The sequence below is a fragment of the Myxocyprinus asiaticus genome, chromosome 12 (assembly GCF_019703515.2).
Source record: "Myxocyprinus asiaticus isolate MX2 ecotype Aquarium Trade chromosome 12, UBuf_Myxa_2, whole genome shotgun sequence".
NCBI classification, from domain to species: Eukaryota; Metazoa; Chordata; class Actinopteri; order Cypriniformes; family Catostomidae; genus Myxocyprinus; species Myxocyprinus asiaticus.
Genome location: NC_059355.1, coordinates 3,486,471 through 3,503,733, shown reverse-complemented (window position 1 = coordinate 3,503,733; position 17,263 = coordinate 3,486,471). Strand labels below are relative to the sequence as shown.

The following is a 17,263-nucleotide window of genomic DNA, read 5'->3' as shown; positions in this document are numbered from 1 at the left end:
GATTAAATATGGTGGATAATGCAGTCACATCAAATCATTGTTAACACATCAGTGTGTGATTGTCTGAAATACTGCACCCTCATAATGCCATTTATTACCTTGTCCAGATGCAATGTTCAGATTCAAATCCATATGTTTACATGCACATCAATATTCCTATTTTAATCGGAATATGGCAAAATTCAGTTTGCTGATGATGTCTGATGTGCATGCCTCAAACTGATTGCCTGATACCTTTATGGCCAATATTCTGGTTCCTAAAATTATGATTTCCACCCCTGGGACATGCATGCATTAATACGAATTTTGGGTCATGCAAACACCTTATTCAGAATATTCACCATACATAAAAATTAATTTATGTCTGTGCACATCTGGGTGATATTACAGTAGATACAGCTTATGAAGAAATCTATATATATTTTTGAAGCAACGAGGACACATTTTACCAAAGTTAATGTGTTATTAAAACATCATGGTCAACTTCTGTAAGTCTCATGGCCTACATTTAGCTGTTCATCACACTCTTATGTGTTATTGTTAAGGACATAAAAGAGAAAAGAACATGCATGTTGTAGTTTATTCAGAATATGCTGTATTCAGAAATATCCCAATAGCTTTTAAGCATGTAAATGTCTTTTTCTGAATAAATGCAGAATATGGACCTTAATCAGAAAATGATATGCATGTCAACATTGTCAGTGACACCCGATCCGACACAGTTAAGCCATTTACTGACTGTTAAGTCAGCGTGATGTGAATGACACTTTCACAAACCACATAATCAGCTATTATGCAATACTGAAATGACTAACATTAACTCAATTTACTAAAAAGCTAAAGATGAGGCCAAAATCTGGTCATGAACACTCACATGAGATGAACTGTGTTTAGATGTCTGACTCATTGGAAGAGAGTGAGAGAAGGGGCTAAACAATCTGCCCCATCCTTTTAGAGATTCTGCTGTAATACAATGGATAACGGTGGGGTAGGGGGCAATATGCTATGATGACAGTGTGTGTTTTATTCAGCAAGTTTTATTTAGGACACATTTTAAAAACAAAATTGTAATTTCCAAGTCACTTTATCTATTCATCTTCCAGTATGAAATATCTGCCTAAATGTATAGGGTGCCTTAAAAGAGGCAGTGATCATATACGATAGGATTAATGATGGGCAATTGATTTCAAAATAGTGCCTAATGTCTTCATAATCCAGGGTGAGCACAACACTGTGGTAGGCCATAAACCAAAGATTAAAGACACCATAAATATTGTAACTAATTGATTTAGAGTGATCTCTATGAGGATCTTGGCTGGTAAAGAAAAATAAATTACAAAGTAATAAAGATAAACATGAGAGGAACAATTTTTTCAAATTTCTACCTTTGATTAAAAAACACAAGAAAACGAATGTATGATAATATATTTTATACAGAGATTTTAGGGACATTAATAATCTTTCCAGAAGTGTAACATTCTTAAATAAACATATCCCCCTTTTCTAATCCCCCGTTATAAAACAATTTACATTTAAACTAACATGAAACAGTTATAAAAATCCTTGCATTCCTCTTTTGTCCATATGTATTTCACATCTAGCCCTCCCACTTTGGCAAGAGATCTTCAGGAAACAAAAAAATAAAACAGGACAAAGAGAATTATTGCACTCTGCTACAAAGAAACAGCACTTGTTCCTTGGCTTTTAACATCAGGAAAGAAAAAAAAAACAGAAGTGAAAGAATGGAAGTGGAGTTGTGGGTTACAGAAGCTTGAGTGGCTCAGTTGATCATGGGAGTCTTGTAAAGTAAGGCTCAAAATTCCTACTAGCCCAAAGCACAGTTATATTCACTTAGCTAGAGCTCAATGGACCATCACTTCAAAAGGACAGAGGAAGTGATGTTGCAGCCACCCTCTATGAACAGCGGCAATGAACTAGAGACTATTTAACAGAGATGGGCCACTTCTATTCAAATGAATGGGAGAAATTGGAACGGCCAAAGGATGACGAAGTCCCGCCTTACAGGTGAAACAGCCAATCACCTTTTAGATACAGACATCACCTGTCAATCAACTTGAGAATGCGCATAAGCTAGACAAGCCGGAAAAATAACTTTTTTTAGCGTGAACTGAGCTTAAGAAGAACAATATTTGAAGTGTAGTGATATTTTACTGCTGATTTTAAATATGTTCTTTGATTGTAATCTTGAGTAACCATTTTGGAGATTTCAGTCTTTCCCCATTCAAGTAGTTAGGAGCTGTACTTTTATGCCACTTGTTTACATATATAAACAGGTGCCCAGCCTGCCTGGGAGCATCCCAAAGATGGCCGCTGAGTGGACTAACTTGCCTTGAAAGGGACTTTGAATGAACTTCAAGGTGAAATGTGTAATTTCTTCACCACTAGCATCAACAGACTGTCCAAACAGGTTTCCAAAACATTCCACTATCTGCCATTGGTCAAAAAACAGATAGCCCCGCCCCAAACTGACACTATTGGTTGAGCCAATGTTGCTATGTGAGGCTGAGCTTCTTAAACAAGTCTGATCCATCCATCCATCTTCGACCGCTTATCCGGGACCGGGTCATGGTGGCAGCAGACTAAGCAAAGTAGCCCATATATCCTTTTCCCCAGCCACATCCTCCAGCTCATCCTGGGGGATCCTGAGGCGTTCCCAGACCAGCTGAAAGATATAATCCCTCCAGCGTGTTCTGGGTCTTCCCCTGGGCCTCCTCCCAGTTGGACATGCCCAAAACACCTCCACAGGAAGACTTCCAGGAGGCATCCTAATCAGTAATCAGATGCCCGAACCACCTCAACTGGCTCCTTTCAACATGGAGGAGCAGCGATTCTACTCCGAGCTCCTCTTGGATGTCAGAGCCTCGCACCCTATCCCTTAGGGTGAGCCCTGACACCCTACGAAAAAGCTCATTTCGGCCGCCTGTGTTCGCGATCTTATTCTTTTGGTCACTACACAAAGCTCAATGATCATAGGTGAGGGTTGGAACGTACACCGACTGGTAAATTGAGAGCTTTGCCTTCAGGCTCAGCTCCTTCACCACAATGGTCTGGTACATTACTGGCATTACTGCAGACGCTGCACCAAACCGCCTGTCGATCTCACGCTCCAACTTTCCCACACTCGTGAACAAGACCCCAAGATATTTAAACTCCTCCACTTAGGGAAGCTGCTCTCTCCCTACCTGAAGAGAGCAATTCACCCTTTTCCGGCAGAGAACCATTGCCTCAGTCTTGGAGGTGCTGACCCTGATTAAGTCTGATCACACTGTGAATTTGGCGACAAGAGGTCGAAAGTTCTGCTGCTGAAATCGGTTTGTGCTTACCAAAATTTTAACTACTGCCCACACTGGCCGAACCTAGAAGTGTTAATGACCCTTTTCCAGCTGAAATGTCCAAAAAATTGTGCCAAAAGTGAGTTGTATTATTAGTTGTAAATAATGTAATACAGTCTAAAGGAATGCATATTTTATTTTCCCTACCCTAAACCCTAAAACTAACCGTCAGTGAAGTAAAAATTTAATTTTAGAGTGAAAATGTACTGAATTGTGCTCATCAGTAGCTGGGTTTCCATTGGAATGTTTAGCATTTTATTTTTGTGCATTTGTAAAAATTAGACTAAAGAAAATACGAATCATTGTGTGTTTCCATCCACTACGTCATGCACATTATCTTGATCATCATGGAGTAGCTGAATGACCACCTTGCTTCAGGTGAGTTTTATTTGCAGGATTGGAACAATTGTACCTTGTTTAAAAAATGCTGCCAGGTGACACATCAGAATATGGGTAGTATCTGATATATTGAGGGCTGAAGTGACTGCAATGCCTGAACGATGCCAGCCTCCATGTACCTGGGAGCGTCTGGACTCAAAACTGTTCTACTGAATTGTGAGGACCCACTTTAATGACCAGCTAAGGGTTAACCAAATTGACTGCACAATTGTGTGCCAAGGCCTTATCTTTCATTGGGCCAGTCACATCAAGCTATTGCACACTCATGAAAAGTGCACAAATGGTCATAATGGTCATTTTGCGAATTAACTGTTTCCATCACCTTAATGCACATTTTAACTAATGCAAAACTCTAGAAAATCCACCTCCTCTTAGCGCATTTAATTTTAAGTGAATTTGAAGAACTTATTGACATGTCAAGCATTTCCAATCAGGATTTCTTATGCACAATTTCAAAATGCTCATAAAATTAGTTGAATGGAAACCCAGCTATTGTTTATGTGAACACAATTATTCCTGGTTTCCATGGGACCAGAATCCTTGTCAACCCAAGTCTAGCACCACAAGGAAGGGGAGACCACATTTGAATTGATCCAAGCATATCTGATGGGGGATGATGCTTGTCAGTAATTCAGCAGAGTGGGGTTGATTTCAGGGTACATAAACATTCGGAATCTGCATGTCGATTTCCAGTGTGAGAATGATGAACAAACAAAACAATCTGTGCAGAATGCAGTGACTACTGCTTTGTCAAAATTTACTATGATCTGTCTTGTGTGGGTCGGGTTTGGCTCAACTATGCTCAGATTCAGTGACAATGAAGTGTGAAAATTGCAAACTACAAAATCCACACTAAAACCCAAAACTTTGAAGCCATTTTCCTTAGTTTCACTGTTTCCATAGTTACTGCATTTTGCCTTCGTAGGCTAGATAAGAGTTCACTCTTTTCGGTTTTATTGACCTACAAATGGCTTACTTATAGTTGTCTTCACATTTTAAGTTGGGATAGGAAAAAGTATCTTGACATCAATCAAAACACAAACATCACCTTTAAGGAAGGGGAAAATATACGGTATATATATAAAAAAGGAAACATAAAAACTCCTGACATGAAAGAATATATGATAGAAAGTTTTTTCTGGTTGCTAAATGAATAAAAACAGTCTCCACAGGAAACATGTGAATAGATGGATGAGAGAAGATTTCAAAAAGTCCTTTTTGAGGGAGCCACATGGGAATGTAACATGTAATTGGCCTTTCCAAACACAGGACACACCTGCTTTATCCCAGAGATTGAAGCTAATCGATGGGAAATACCTTCAGGACTGTGTGAACATCTGTGATTGGGTTTAGACATACAACAGTAGAAGAGGCTGACAATGAAATACCAGTGATCCCTAGTTCTTTTGTTTTTATATCTGCATGTATTTCACTCGGTCTGTCCTTCTCTCTCTCTGGCTGTGGGTAGGGTCAGATGTTTAAGGCTAGGGTGAAAAGTCACATGGTGGAAGTGGAGCTAGGCATGCCATGCAGGATGGTGCCGCTGGGCGTGCCACTGATGGCATTGAAAATGTGCAGCGAATCAGAAAGTGGCCTCTTTGTTCCACCCTCCACAGCAGAGATCTGAAGAAGAGGAAGAATGTCAGATGATGAAGAACAGGTCAAACTAACATTTGTATGTTTACTTTATTCTGTTATTAATAAGATGATAAAACCAAAGTTTATTACCATCCGATCTACAAAGGCCAGCACAAAAGAGAGAGAGACCGAGTGTCATTAAAAGTAAACACAAACTTAACATCCATATTCATATGAGCCTTCTTTAAAGACCTCATGAAATCGGTTAACGAGCACAGTTTTTTTATGTGTTGACATAGTTCCTATTGAAATAGAAACTTTGGGTGGGACATATGGAATATTAGTTACTTCACAGCCATGAATATGTTTTGCAACTTGCTTGGGAGTTGCAGATGGTATTAGGGGAGTGACATTCAAATTCTATACAGCATTTTGACTGGACAAATATCTATGTAGTGCAAGATGAGTCATCGATATTTATGTTGTCCAGTTTCCTGGAAGAGAAAGATTATATTTTTCTAAGTTCAGTCATTTGTCCTTTGACCATAGAATCTGTTAGCCAATCAACTTGCTTCTCTTTGTCTAACATTTAAATTAAGTTTACAGGTAAGTAGTTACACTGCAGTGGGCTATGAGAGTTTTCTCTCTGAAACCCTCCTCCTCCACAGCACCACCGGTCTAAATCTGCTTCAGGGGGATTGTATGTATGTCTAATTTTGCAGCAGCAGCAGCATGTCTTTGTGTTTAGCAGTAGCAAGTCTACAAAAGGTTCATTTAGTCAACTTATAGTACACTAACATATGGATTGCTTCAAATAAATGTATTTATGGAGTTTTTTGTTCCTTGCCGCGGTCGCCTTTGGCTTGCTCACTTGGGGGTCTAAAAACAAATATTATTCACCAATTAAAGCACAATCTACAATCACATTTTTATCATATGGCACAAAGATGACTAAGACATTACAGCTTTATTTTCTGTTATAGCACAGCTGCTTTGAAAATGCTGTTGTGAAAAGCGCTATACAAATAAAAATGACTTGATTTTAAAGCTATAAGACATGGACTACAAACCACAAAACTCCAATTTTGATTTCATGAGGTCTTTAAGTCTTTATTCAGGTAAGGCTGGTAACATACTAGTGTATAAATCTCTGACTTTGTGCATGTGTGTGTGGTTATTCCTCTGACCTGTTCATGCATTATGTGGGATAGTTCTCTGGCTAGGTCTTTATAACTGGCTTTCATCTCGTCATGATATTCTTGCTGATCTTCCTTTATCAGCCTTTCATTTACAGCCAGAGCCTGTCCACATGCCTCCACAAACTGCCTGCACACACAAACATATCACACACACATATACAACCATGAGGCACGTTTCCCAAACTCTGACGTACCATTTGTGTGAAGTTTGAGAGATACTGATCAAACTTGCTAAACGAAAGCTGATGGTGTTTATATACCTAAAGACTTCTTTCAGCTGTTTCACTTTATTATCTGGGTACTTTTTGGTGCAGGTGTCTTCGAGAAAAGCTCTGGCATATGCAAGTGGTCCAGCATTGACCTGAAGAGAAGGATGACAATGCATTTAGTAAAATAATTTGTGTAATGGTAAATTTGTCTACACCTCTGTTCAAATCAGTGTGATGTACTGGTAAAAGTGTGCTTGGGCGCAGGCTTCCCTTTTCTTATAGGAAATAAAATTCTGTGAATGTTTTGAAAGTGTGCCCTAACATAGTGCCCTAACTAAAAAGAAAGTTGTGAAAACTCAAAATATCATGGCAACAGGATGCAAGAGATTTTTGACTTTTCTCAACAACTGTGTTAATAATTGTCCTCTGTAACATTCCTTTTTTTAGTCAATGTGGATTTGTTTGTTCACTAAATGCAAACATTTTTGTTGAGAAAACTACTAATTTCTTGTTCAGCCAATTACGAATTCACAATACAAGAACTTTCTTTTTGTCACCATTTCAATTACTTTTACATGAAGTTAACTGTAATCTTTGCCACTGAAGAGAGGTATGTCTTGCAAGGCAAGACATACGTACAATTGTTTGACACAGACACCCAATAGATCTCAACCCCTTAAAGGGATAGTTCATCAAAAATGAAAATTCTCTCATAATTTTCTCACCCTTATGCCATTCCAGTTGTGTATGACTTTTTTTCATCTGCAGAACTCAAATGAAGATTTTTAGAAGAACTTCTCAGCTCTTTTGGTCCATACAATGCAAGTGAATGGGTGCCAAAATTCAGAAGCTCCAAAAATCAAATAAAGGCAGCATAAAAGTAATCCATTTGACTTCAGTGGTTAAATTAATGTCTTCTAAAGTGAAATGATACTGTAGGTGTGGGTGAGAAACAGATCAATATCAATAAGTCCTTTTTTACTATAAATTCACCTCCCTGCTCAGTCAATCTCCATGTTAACTTTCACATTTTTCTTCTTGTATTTTTGGTGATTCTCATTCTTCATGCATATCGCCCCCTACTGGACAGGGAGAATAATTTCTAGCAAAAAAGGACATAAAAATGTATCTGTTTCTCACCCACACCCATCAAATCTTCTGGATACATTGATTTAACCACTGGAGTCTTATGGATTACTTTTATGCTGCCTTCATGTGCTTTTTGGAGTGTCAAAATGTTGGCACCCATTCACTTGCATTGCATGGACCTACAGAGCTGAGATATTCTAAAAATCTTCGTTTGTGTTCTGCTGAAGAAAGAAAGTCATACACATCTGGGATATCATGAAGGTGAGTAAATGACGAGAGACTTTTCATTATTGGGTGAACTATCCCTTTAACACACAAACCTCAATAACAGTGACTATCAACAAATCTCATTAAGCTAAAAGATGAGCTCCTAACATCACCACACAACAATAGACTAACAGTGGCAACAAAAAACAACAACACCAAAAATAAAGTCAGAAAACAGCTAAAAATAACCCATAACCACATAATTTATTAGTGTTGCAGTGCAACAATCAACAATCAGCAACATTGTTCAATATGAAATTGTTTGTTCAAAGAACTCTGTTAGACTAGTTGGGACAACATTTGAGGGAATATTGTTGGTCTAACATGTGTTTTTATGTAGAGGTAAAGTAATTCACATTTTGTAGTTTCTGTGACTCAAAAAACCCCATAAGCTGGATAAAATGCAATTAAATATTTTACAGTATGCTAGAAGTTGACATTAGTATGAAATGTTTGCTTCTACAGCGAATTTGTATTAGCGGAGCAACAGGTTGAAGAGAATATTGCTGAACAAGTTAAAGTCAATCTACTTATAGCAACTTACCTGTATAAGTAATAATGCAACTGTTTTATTTATCACAAACTTTAGAAAGTTACTCTTTCGCTGCCTCGAGAACTGAGGTTTGTTAACACAACAGTAACACAAGAATATATGTTAAGAATGTTTAACTGGACCGCACATTGGCAATGCGTTGGCCAAGCACTAGTGTCTGGGTTCACACCCTTGTGTAAAATATGTTTCTGGCCAAATAGCACTCACTTGAAGCACATGAGAGACTGAACTACTTCCAGAGTCTGATGGTGGCTTGTTGATAAGCTAACGACTTGATGTCCCAATCAGCACAAAATATATATAGCATACACACACAAACATTTAGTGAAGTGCACTTTTAATTTCACTACTGAATAAAATATACAGTATTAACAATCAACATTTGACCCTTGACATCTTGGACGTCATTTTTCACTGAACTCGTAGTTGTGCATTCTGGCATTGCCTCATCTACAAATGATCCATGCAATGCTGCTTTAGGTTTTGGCCCTTATTGAGGTACCTTATAAGGCCTCTGCATCATGTGCGTACCTCTGATGCCCAAAAATCTTGCCTTGGTGGGCAGTTCACTAGGTTTTGGAACAGAGCAGCTATATCTGTGTGTTCACATGTCTCACACCTGTACACTGATGCTTCCTTGTAGTTTGAGCTGAAGGCGGATCATGTCGACATCACTGGTTGCACAAAGCGCTCTGAGTTCTGCCACCTTCCCGCTCATCGCGTCTATGGCCACCTCGATGGGGCTCAGGTCTGTGTGGTGCTGATACATCACTGCTATGCGCTTCTTCACATATGGGAAACAGTGTGTGGCTGAAAAACAGAGAGTGAAGAAGAAAGACTTAATAGACATAAAATCAATGCAATGGATGGATATGGTCAGAGAAAGGTTGACTAAAAGAACAAACACATTAAGGTCCCAGATGAAATCTAATTCTGCTCCTGTAGCCACCAGTTTGTTTATGTTCCTTAAAGACGGCAGACCACAAAACAGGGAATAGTGCAGATGACTGTATATTTAGAAGAACACATGAACCCACTTTAAATTAGATTACTTTAATAATACGCACTTACATTTAAAAAATGTGTGTTAATATGTGTTGTTACACTGTACTTACATTTAAAGTACAGCCTGTAATTACATCTGTACTTACACTGTTGAGTCAACCCCTAAACGTAAATGCAAATAAACCTATGCAAATCTTGCATATGCAATTATGTACACAATAAATGCTTTGTATCCAATGTTTAATTTTTTAATGTAAGTACATTGTAGTTAAATACACCATATGGTGGGACTAAACACACTCATTCTGCCTCAATGGCCAGACCCAATATGAACATATATCATGAAGAAGTGTATGAAGAGGTAGATCACAGTTCAACTTTCAAGCATCCAATTGGCTTATATAACACTAAACTGTAACACTAAACTTGAGACAAGGAGTTTGATTGACTGTTGCTGCACGTAATTGCAGCCTAAAGCCCAAGATCAGGATGTATTAATGCAGGAAATGCAGACCAAAATGAAATTATAAAAGATTATAGTCTGGGGAAGAACTGGACAAATAAATGCACTAAATAAAGGCCATGGACATCTCATTATAAAATCATACAGTTATGCATATAACTACTATTCTCAGAAGGAGGGAAACAAGACACAGCAATGTGATATTGCGCTCTTGCATACTCGTACTGAAGACACCTCTATTCATGCCTGAAAAGCCACTGATCCAAGGTGACGCCGAGTAGCCCCGTCCAATATTAATGCAGTCGTCTGCATCATACCCATCGTTCAAATCAAGGCTCTTCACTGTAGCTACAGTGAAGTGGGGCTGAAATGTGTTATACCTTGATTCCTTTCTTCTGGGAACAGTAGTTACATGTATAACTTTACATTCCCATTCAGTCAGTTCACTCGGTACAGCACATAGACTATGAGATCTACAGTATATTCACGGCCCATGAAGCCTGCAAACACAGAACGAGAAAAATTAAAAAGCTTTTACAATTCACCGGGGTAAATCGCCTCTGATACATGCAAGCTAGCTGTCTGCAACCCGACCCGGGCCCGACGGGACCCGAGAACCCGACGGGTTTCGGGCTGGGTTCGGGACAGTTTTCAAGTAGGACTTTGGGTTCAGGTTTGTAATTAATGAAAAAATAAACAGGCTTACCGAACTTGTTTCATGCACGCGCTCTCACTCACAGACACGTGTGAATGGACGAGTTAGGGGCAGTTCACACCAAACGTGTTTTTGCGTGCATCTGTTTTGTTTTCCCATTGTTGTCCTATGTAAACACATGCTGGATGACTGTCGTTGACTGTTGCGCCATTTCTCGAGCAGGACCGTCACTTTTTAGACACCGTATCAAGTTAAAAAGAACTTCAAATGTTCAAAAACGCATGTCGAGACACCTGTGCTGTTTCATTCTTTGCGCTGAGTCTAGACTGTTTTCACCGCATTGTCACAAAGATTCAACATTCTGAACAAGTTCAGACTGCATAGAGGAGACTGTTGCAGTGTTTCATATTATTCCAGATTGTTCCGCACCAAGTGAAGTTTCAGTGCATAAATGGTAAGTCAATGCTTTTTTCCATTCTGCTGTAGTGTTACCTGCTGAGGGGCTGCTCTGCCTTGTTAAAACTGTGTGTTTACTGTTTCAGTACTGTTATGAATATTGCCTATATGCTTACATAAAATACAGCCTATTGCAACAGAGAAGAAATTAGATAGCGAGTGATTTCTGGTTCAGGTCGGGTTCGGGCTTAAAATCTGACGGTATCATTCGGTCTCAGTCTCTGATCAGGTTCGAGTTTCATTTTAAGGCCCATGCAGACCTCTAATGCAAACCACTGTATGACAGCACTCAGTGTATGACAGTGCAGTAATTCCAAACTATCCAAAAACATCCAAGATGTGTGAAGCCCAACCAACCCTAGCACAAATATTCTCTGTTGAAACTCCTTAAACAGAGCCCATGACAAAGCTATGCCAAGAGTTGAGTTCAATGAGTTGAGAGTTGAGTGTGCGTGCACTCCTTCAAGCAATTCCACAGCCTTACTGTTATATGTGAAAGATGTCGGTCGCAGGCACAATCTGATGCGAAAGACGTTGCTTATGCAGCATTCTACCACAATTTCAGGTTGGTGAAACTAACTGAAATGGGTCGCTGCCTGTGGGCGAAAAAGGACGTGTGCATGACTTCAGAGTGTGCATGCATTGGGGCAAAACACTGTGTCATAGCTTGGCACAGATTTATTGCCGTAAAAATCTGCATCGACATTTAATGTGCTGACTTGTTGATGCAAAAGCAAAGAAGTGCAGCTTTGTAAAATAAAAATCTTTGAATAGATAGATTCTAAAGACTCAAAATGTTTGGGCACAAAGCACACCCTATGAAAAACCCCAAGAGTGCATGACCAACAGGCTTTCAGAGCCGGGAAATGGTGGCATTGACCGGACAACTTCGGTTAGAATATTTGAATATATGCACAATCTAAAACTGATAGGGGGAACGGTGTTCCTCTGACTATTATGGCAGGCTATTTAAAGTACAAAAACTTCTCGTAAAGAGGGCTTCAGCATTGTGAATAGTAACAATGCTGGATGGCAGCCACATTACCGTGGTCTGTCAATAGGTTGGCATTTGTTTAAATAAAATCTGCAAGTAGTGTGAGACACAAAGCTCTCATAGTAAAATGCTGGTGATGTTACTAATTTCGACAGCCAACGGGGACACGAAAATCAGTGATAAACACACACTTCCTCCAGTGAGGGCTTAATGAGCTCCAGGAGGAAGTGCTTGATGCATTGATGCTTAAATGTTTTCATTCCGAAATGAGCGCACTTCTTCATGAAATAAAAACACTGGAAAAATGTGCGTTATCGCGGAATGCGAAAAGATCTGCACTGGTCTTGCTTTTTTTTTTTTTTTTTGTGCTCTGATACCTGTCGGTCAGAGTGATGCTTACCGAACCACATCAGAAACAAGTAATCCTTTGAGCGGCCACATTTCTTTAGCTTGTTTGAGTCACACAAGTGACAAATATTCGATCTGAGCAGATAATGTTTGCCTTGTTCTTAGTTTGAAGCAGAAACAATTGAAAATGACCAATAATTCTAGAAAAGTAAAATAGAACCCGTGTAGCCGATCATGTGCAGCCCTCTCACAGAAAACTCCTTTCCACAAGGCCCATATTCTCAGTTATCAGAGGAGAGGGTTCCACTAATATGTATAGATATACTGTATATATTATAGATCAGTGGGGGGTTCCACCATTGGCTCGGCAGTAAACAGGACCCAGTAGAGTTGCATGGGATACCGACACTTTTTGTGATGTGCATGCACGTTACTAGGGGACCAAGGCAACGCACTTCCCAGCTAGAAGAGCGATTTCAAGGGTGATAAGCCCTTCTGTGAACAAGAATAAAGAGCAAGGCAGAGTGAATGGGTTCGTCGCAAACTGTTAGCACTGCTTAACTGTTTACTTGGCAAACACAACTAATATTTGCCTTTTGTTTATGACAAGCAACTGTCTGACTGAAGCAGAATATGCTTTATTATACACACAGGGATCACAGATGTGTGCTTTTAAAATGCAATAAAATTCATGTTTAGTTGACAAGGCCAAATGCATTCGAGGTGGGTGGGTGGTGGTTTCCTCTCAGTGAGGAAGAAACACTCAAAAGAGCCTGATTATGAACTTTCTGGTGAAGGCCCTTGCAAAACACGTCTGAGCAAAGAGTATGGATTCTTCTCACTGAGAAACACTCATAACTAAAATGTTATTGAAATCTTCTTTTTTTATTTTTTTTTTTATGTTTTGAGCTTGTTCATTTTTTAAAAAAAATTTAAATATTTATTTTTTGTATTTTTGTATTTTTTATTTTATTTTATTTTTTTACGTTTTTTTTATTTTATTTATTGTTTTATATTTTGTTTTTGTTTTTTAGCTTGGCTGCCTATTTTACATATGTACATAAAATAATAACAGTTACTTTCGGTCCTCCAATCTGATTATCCAATCTGTGTTCCAAGTGTTTAAAATAATATCACACTTGCCATCATGCTGTTGTCCTCAATATTAGCACAGCTGTGATTACCTGCAGCACTCTGTGCTGATATTCAGTACAACAGCACTCTAGTTATAACAGAAAGCTGCATCTCTGTAGTCCCTGCATTGTACATTTGGTATCTGTAAAATGCAAATCAATGAAATGAGACCAAAGCAGTGATCTGTTCTGAGATAAGTGATAGAGCCCACTCACTGGTGAGCACCGTCCTGCGTTTGCACTGTTCCTCCACCCCCCCATGCCGCTTGCCCGATTCTGTGAATGGTGTCTCGAACACAAAGCGCCGAATGTTGTGGCTCCTCTCAAAGTCAGTCTTTCTCTCCTCCAGCTCCTTTTCCTCCAGGTATGGCATCACATGCGTCACCTGGATGTAGGCAAACTTTGCCTCCAGGTCTTTAGGGTTCACCTGAGACAGGTTGAGAGAAGAAAGTTGTATACAGTTCTACATGGATGGGTGGAGACCAGTAAAATGCAGATAAATACATGTTTACATGGATTAAAGAGAATTCTTGTTTGTTGGTGCATTAGGTTTAAGGTGATAACTGTTGTCAAAACGCTCCTATCTCATCTATGATCTAACGCTCTTCTTGCGCCGTGTTTGTGCACATGTGTGGACTAGTCTAATCTGTGTACATGTGATTACATATGTCCCTTTCCACAAATACTGTTCACTTTGGTGTCCCATTACTTTTTTGTAAAGCATTATAGGCAAAAATCTCATGGTTTTTGTTGTTGTTGTGAGAACAACTAGTTTTGACCTTATCAACTGTCAAAACTTACAACAACTAAAATCATACAACGAGCGTTGTTTATATGGACAATCTAACACCAATTATGTTTAAAAAGCGGACAATGTGCAATGTCATGTAAACGACTTAAAGGGATAGTTCACCCAAAAATGAAAATTCTCTCATCATTTACTCACCCTCATGCCATCCCAGATGTGTATGACTTTCTTTCTTCTGCAAAACACAAACAGAGATTTTTAGAAGAATATCTCAGCTCTCTAGGTCCATACAATGCAAGTGAATGGTGACCAGACCTTTGTAGCTCCAAAAATCACATAAAGGAAACATAAAAGCAATCCATAAGACTAAATATAATACTGTAAGTGTGGATGAGAAACAGATCAAAATGTAATTCCTTTTTTTACTCTAAATCTCCACTTTAACATTCACTTCCAGATGTGAAAGTGAAACTAAACAGGCACCACATGTGACTTTCAGATGTAAAAGTGAAAGTGGAAATTTAGAGTAAAAAAGGATTTAAATATTGTTCGGTATCTCACACAAACCTATCATATTGCTTCTGAAGATATAGATTTAACCACTGGAGTTGGATTACTACTATGTTTCCTTTTAGTGATTTTTGGAGCTACAGAAGTCTGATTATTCACTTGCATTGTATGGACCTACAGAGCCGAGTTATTCTTCTAAAAAACTTTCTTTGTGTTCTGCTGAAGAAAGAAAGTCATACACATCTGGGACGGCATGAGGGTGAGTAAATGATGAGAGAATTTTCATTTTTATTTGAACTATCCCTTTAAAAGTTTTCTTTTATCAGGAAAGGTAATAAACAATTTAAGCAAAAACAGATTGGCACATGTAGAGTTTTGCCCATTACCCTGATTTCGCTCTGTATCTAAACACCTTTACCGGCATTCTGGTGGCTCATCCAATGTGTGCATGTGGTGTGTGAATATCTATTCACGATCTGACATAAAAACCAGATTACCATAGTAACCCCATTAATTTCAAATCTCACTCAGTTTTCTTGCATTGTCGGATTTTTGAAATAAGATGATTTTTAATAGATATCAGTGCATTATTTTGCATGTAAACACACTCATTGTCATATTTTGACATACTTTGTTTGTTAATATATATATATATATATATATATATATATATATATATATATATATATATATATATATATATATATAAACTATTTACTAATTTTAATAACAAAAAATGTCATATTAAGCCTGACATTTTTGGTAATTAACCCTGTTACTGTATTTTCCGCCATTACAAAAAAAACAGCATTCATCAATCTCGATCATTCATCCCTGTTGATCAAGTTTTGTAAGACAAGAAAAAATAATAATAAAATAAACAAAAACAGATCAAACAAAAAAAAATTCTTTAATTTATGGGAAATATAGGTTTATCAGTAACTACAAACCACCATTTAGTCCCAAATAAATTGTATCTATATAATTTAGAGGTTTATTTAATGTTTATTGCTAGGAAATTACAAAATCACACAAATCTGTAAACTTAAAGATGTTTTAGTTACAGTGTTAAAAAATGTTAAATCTTATATAAAATAATTACATTTTAAAAAGTGCCATACACGGTTGCCTGTGCTTTCTCCTGTTCTCAGAAGGGCAGCAACAAAAGAGAATGTGTGTTTGTGTGCATGTGTGCTCACCCTGCCGGAGTCTTGGATCATTTTGACATTTTCTTGGCCAAACTTGTCCGAGTACAGTTTAAGAAGGCGCTGGGAGATCTCTGAGAGAGGGGTAAACTTGGGTTCTTTATAGATATATTCCTTCCCATCCTCATCTTCAAAGAAACCCTGAAAAACAGTGCCTATGTAACAATCTGTGTGCGAGACTCTATATCTGTTTGTGGCATATGCATATACTGATTGTATTATGACATTACAGCAAACAATAACAGCTTTGCTTGATGGACACACATCCCTGTTAAACCTTTAATTGCATTTTGTTTTAAAAACCTCCCAGCTATCCTGGATTTTAAAGCAAACCTTGTGCTCACGCACTGATAAACAATCTGACACAGAGCTCAGACAATCAAGATCTAGTGATCTTTTAATAATCTGTGTAATCTTTTATTTTCTGTTGTCCAACATGGAATATAGCTGCTGAGACTTCAGTACAAAGCTTTTACTGTGCTTCTGTCCAAGTGTTGAAAGAACTCAAGCCATAAAACCACAGCTTCTGTAAGGTTAATGGGCACAGGTTACAGCAAAAGAGCTTGCTAAGTGTGGACTAGTTCATTTTTATGGTCCAAACCCATTTAAAAATGGCTTCCATAGCACCCAAGGCCTGTCGGTAAGCTGACTAGCTCAACCAGGATGAAGTAATGTCAGGATGTACAGATGATAGGATGTGTTAAATGTTTAAAGATTGATGAACGATGCAAGCACACTCTTCTGACCCAAACACATAAAGGCATGCAGGCAAATGAGCAGTTGTTAAGTGAGACCATTACAATCGCAAAGCAAAACCTTGCCTGAGTATGTTAATGAGTGAGACAGCACACACACACACATATAGTTCACAACATCACTTACCGCAGCCTTAGGGAAGAGAAGAGAGCAGAAAATATTGATTAACTGAGACCTACAATGCCTTAAAAACATGCTTTAAACAAGACTCAGGCTATCATGCAGGTTAGGTTTATCATGCATTTAGGAATGCCTATGTTCTGTAACCTGGTCTCATGGAATGAACGTTACTCTATATTGACCTCTTTCAGTCACTTTTCCCTGCAGCCGCCATATTTGTGAC

General features: G+C 38.4%; 1 protein-coding gene across 3 annotated transcripts in view; it reads right to left on the bottom strand.

The window, feature by feature from the left end:
• Positions 1–572: 572 nt before the first annotated feature.
• LOC127449666 (dedicator of cytokinesis protein 9-like) overlaps positions 573–17,263 on the bottom strand; it is a 142,327-nt gene continuing 125,636 nt past the window's right edge. For all 3 annotated transcript variants that reach the window (XM_051713218.1, XM_051713216.1, XM_051713217.1), the window contains 6 exons: positions 16,159–16,305; positions 13,918–14,128; positions 9,267–9,457; positions 6,790–6,890; positions 6,518–6,656; positions 573–5,375 (listed from right to left, as the gene is read on the bottom strand). In XM_051713218.1, coding sequence (XP_051569178.1) covers positions 5,250–5,375; positions 6,518–6,656; positions 6,790–6,890; positions 9,267–9,457; positions 13,918–14,128; positions 16,159–16,305 — 915 coding nt within the window. In that variant the 3' untranslated portion in view covers positions 573–5,249. The remainder of the gene's footprint in view (positions 5,376–6,517; positions 6,657–6,789; positions 6,891–9,266; positions 9,458–13,917; positions 14,129–16,158; positions 16,306–17,263) is intronic.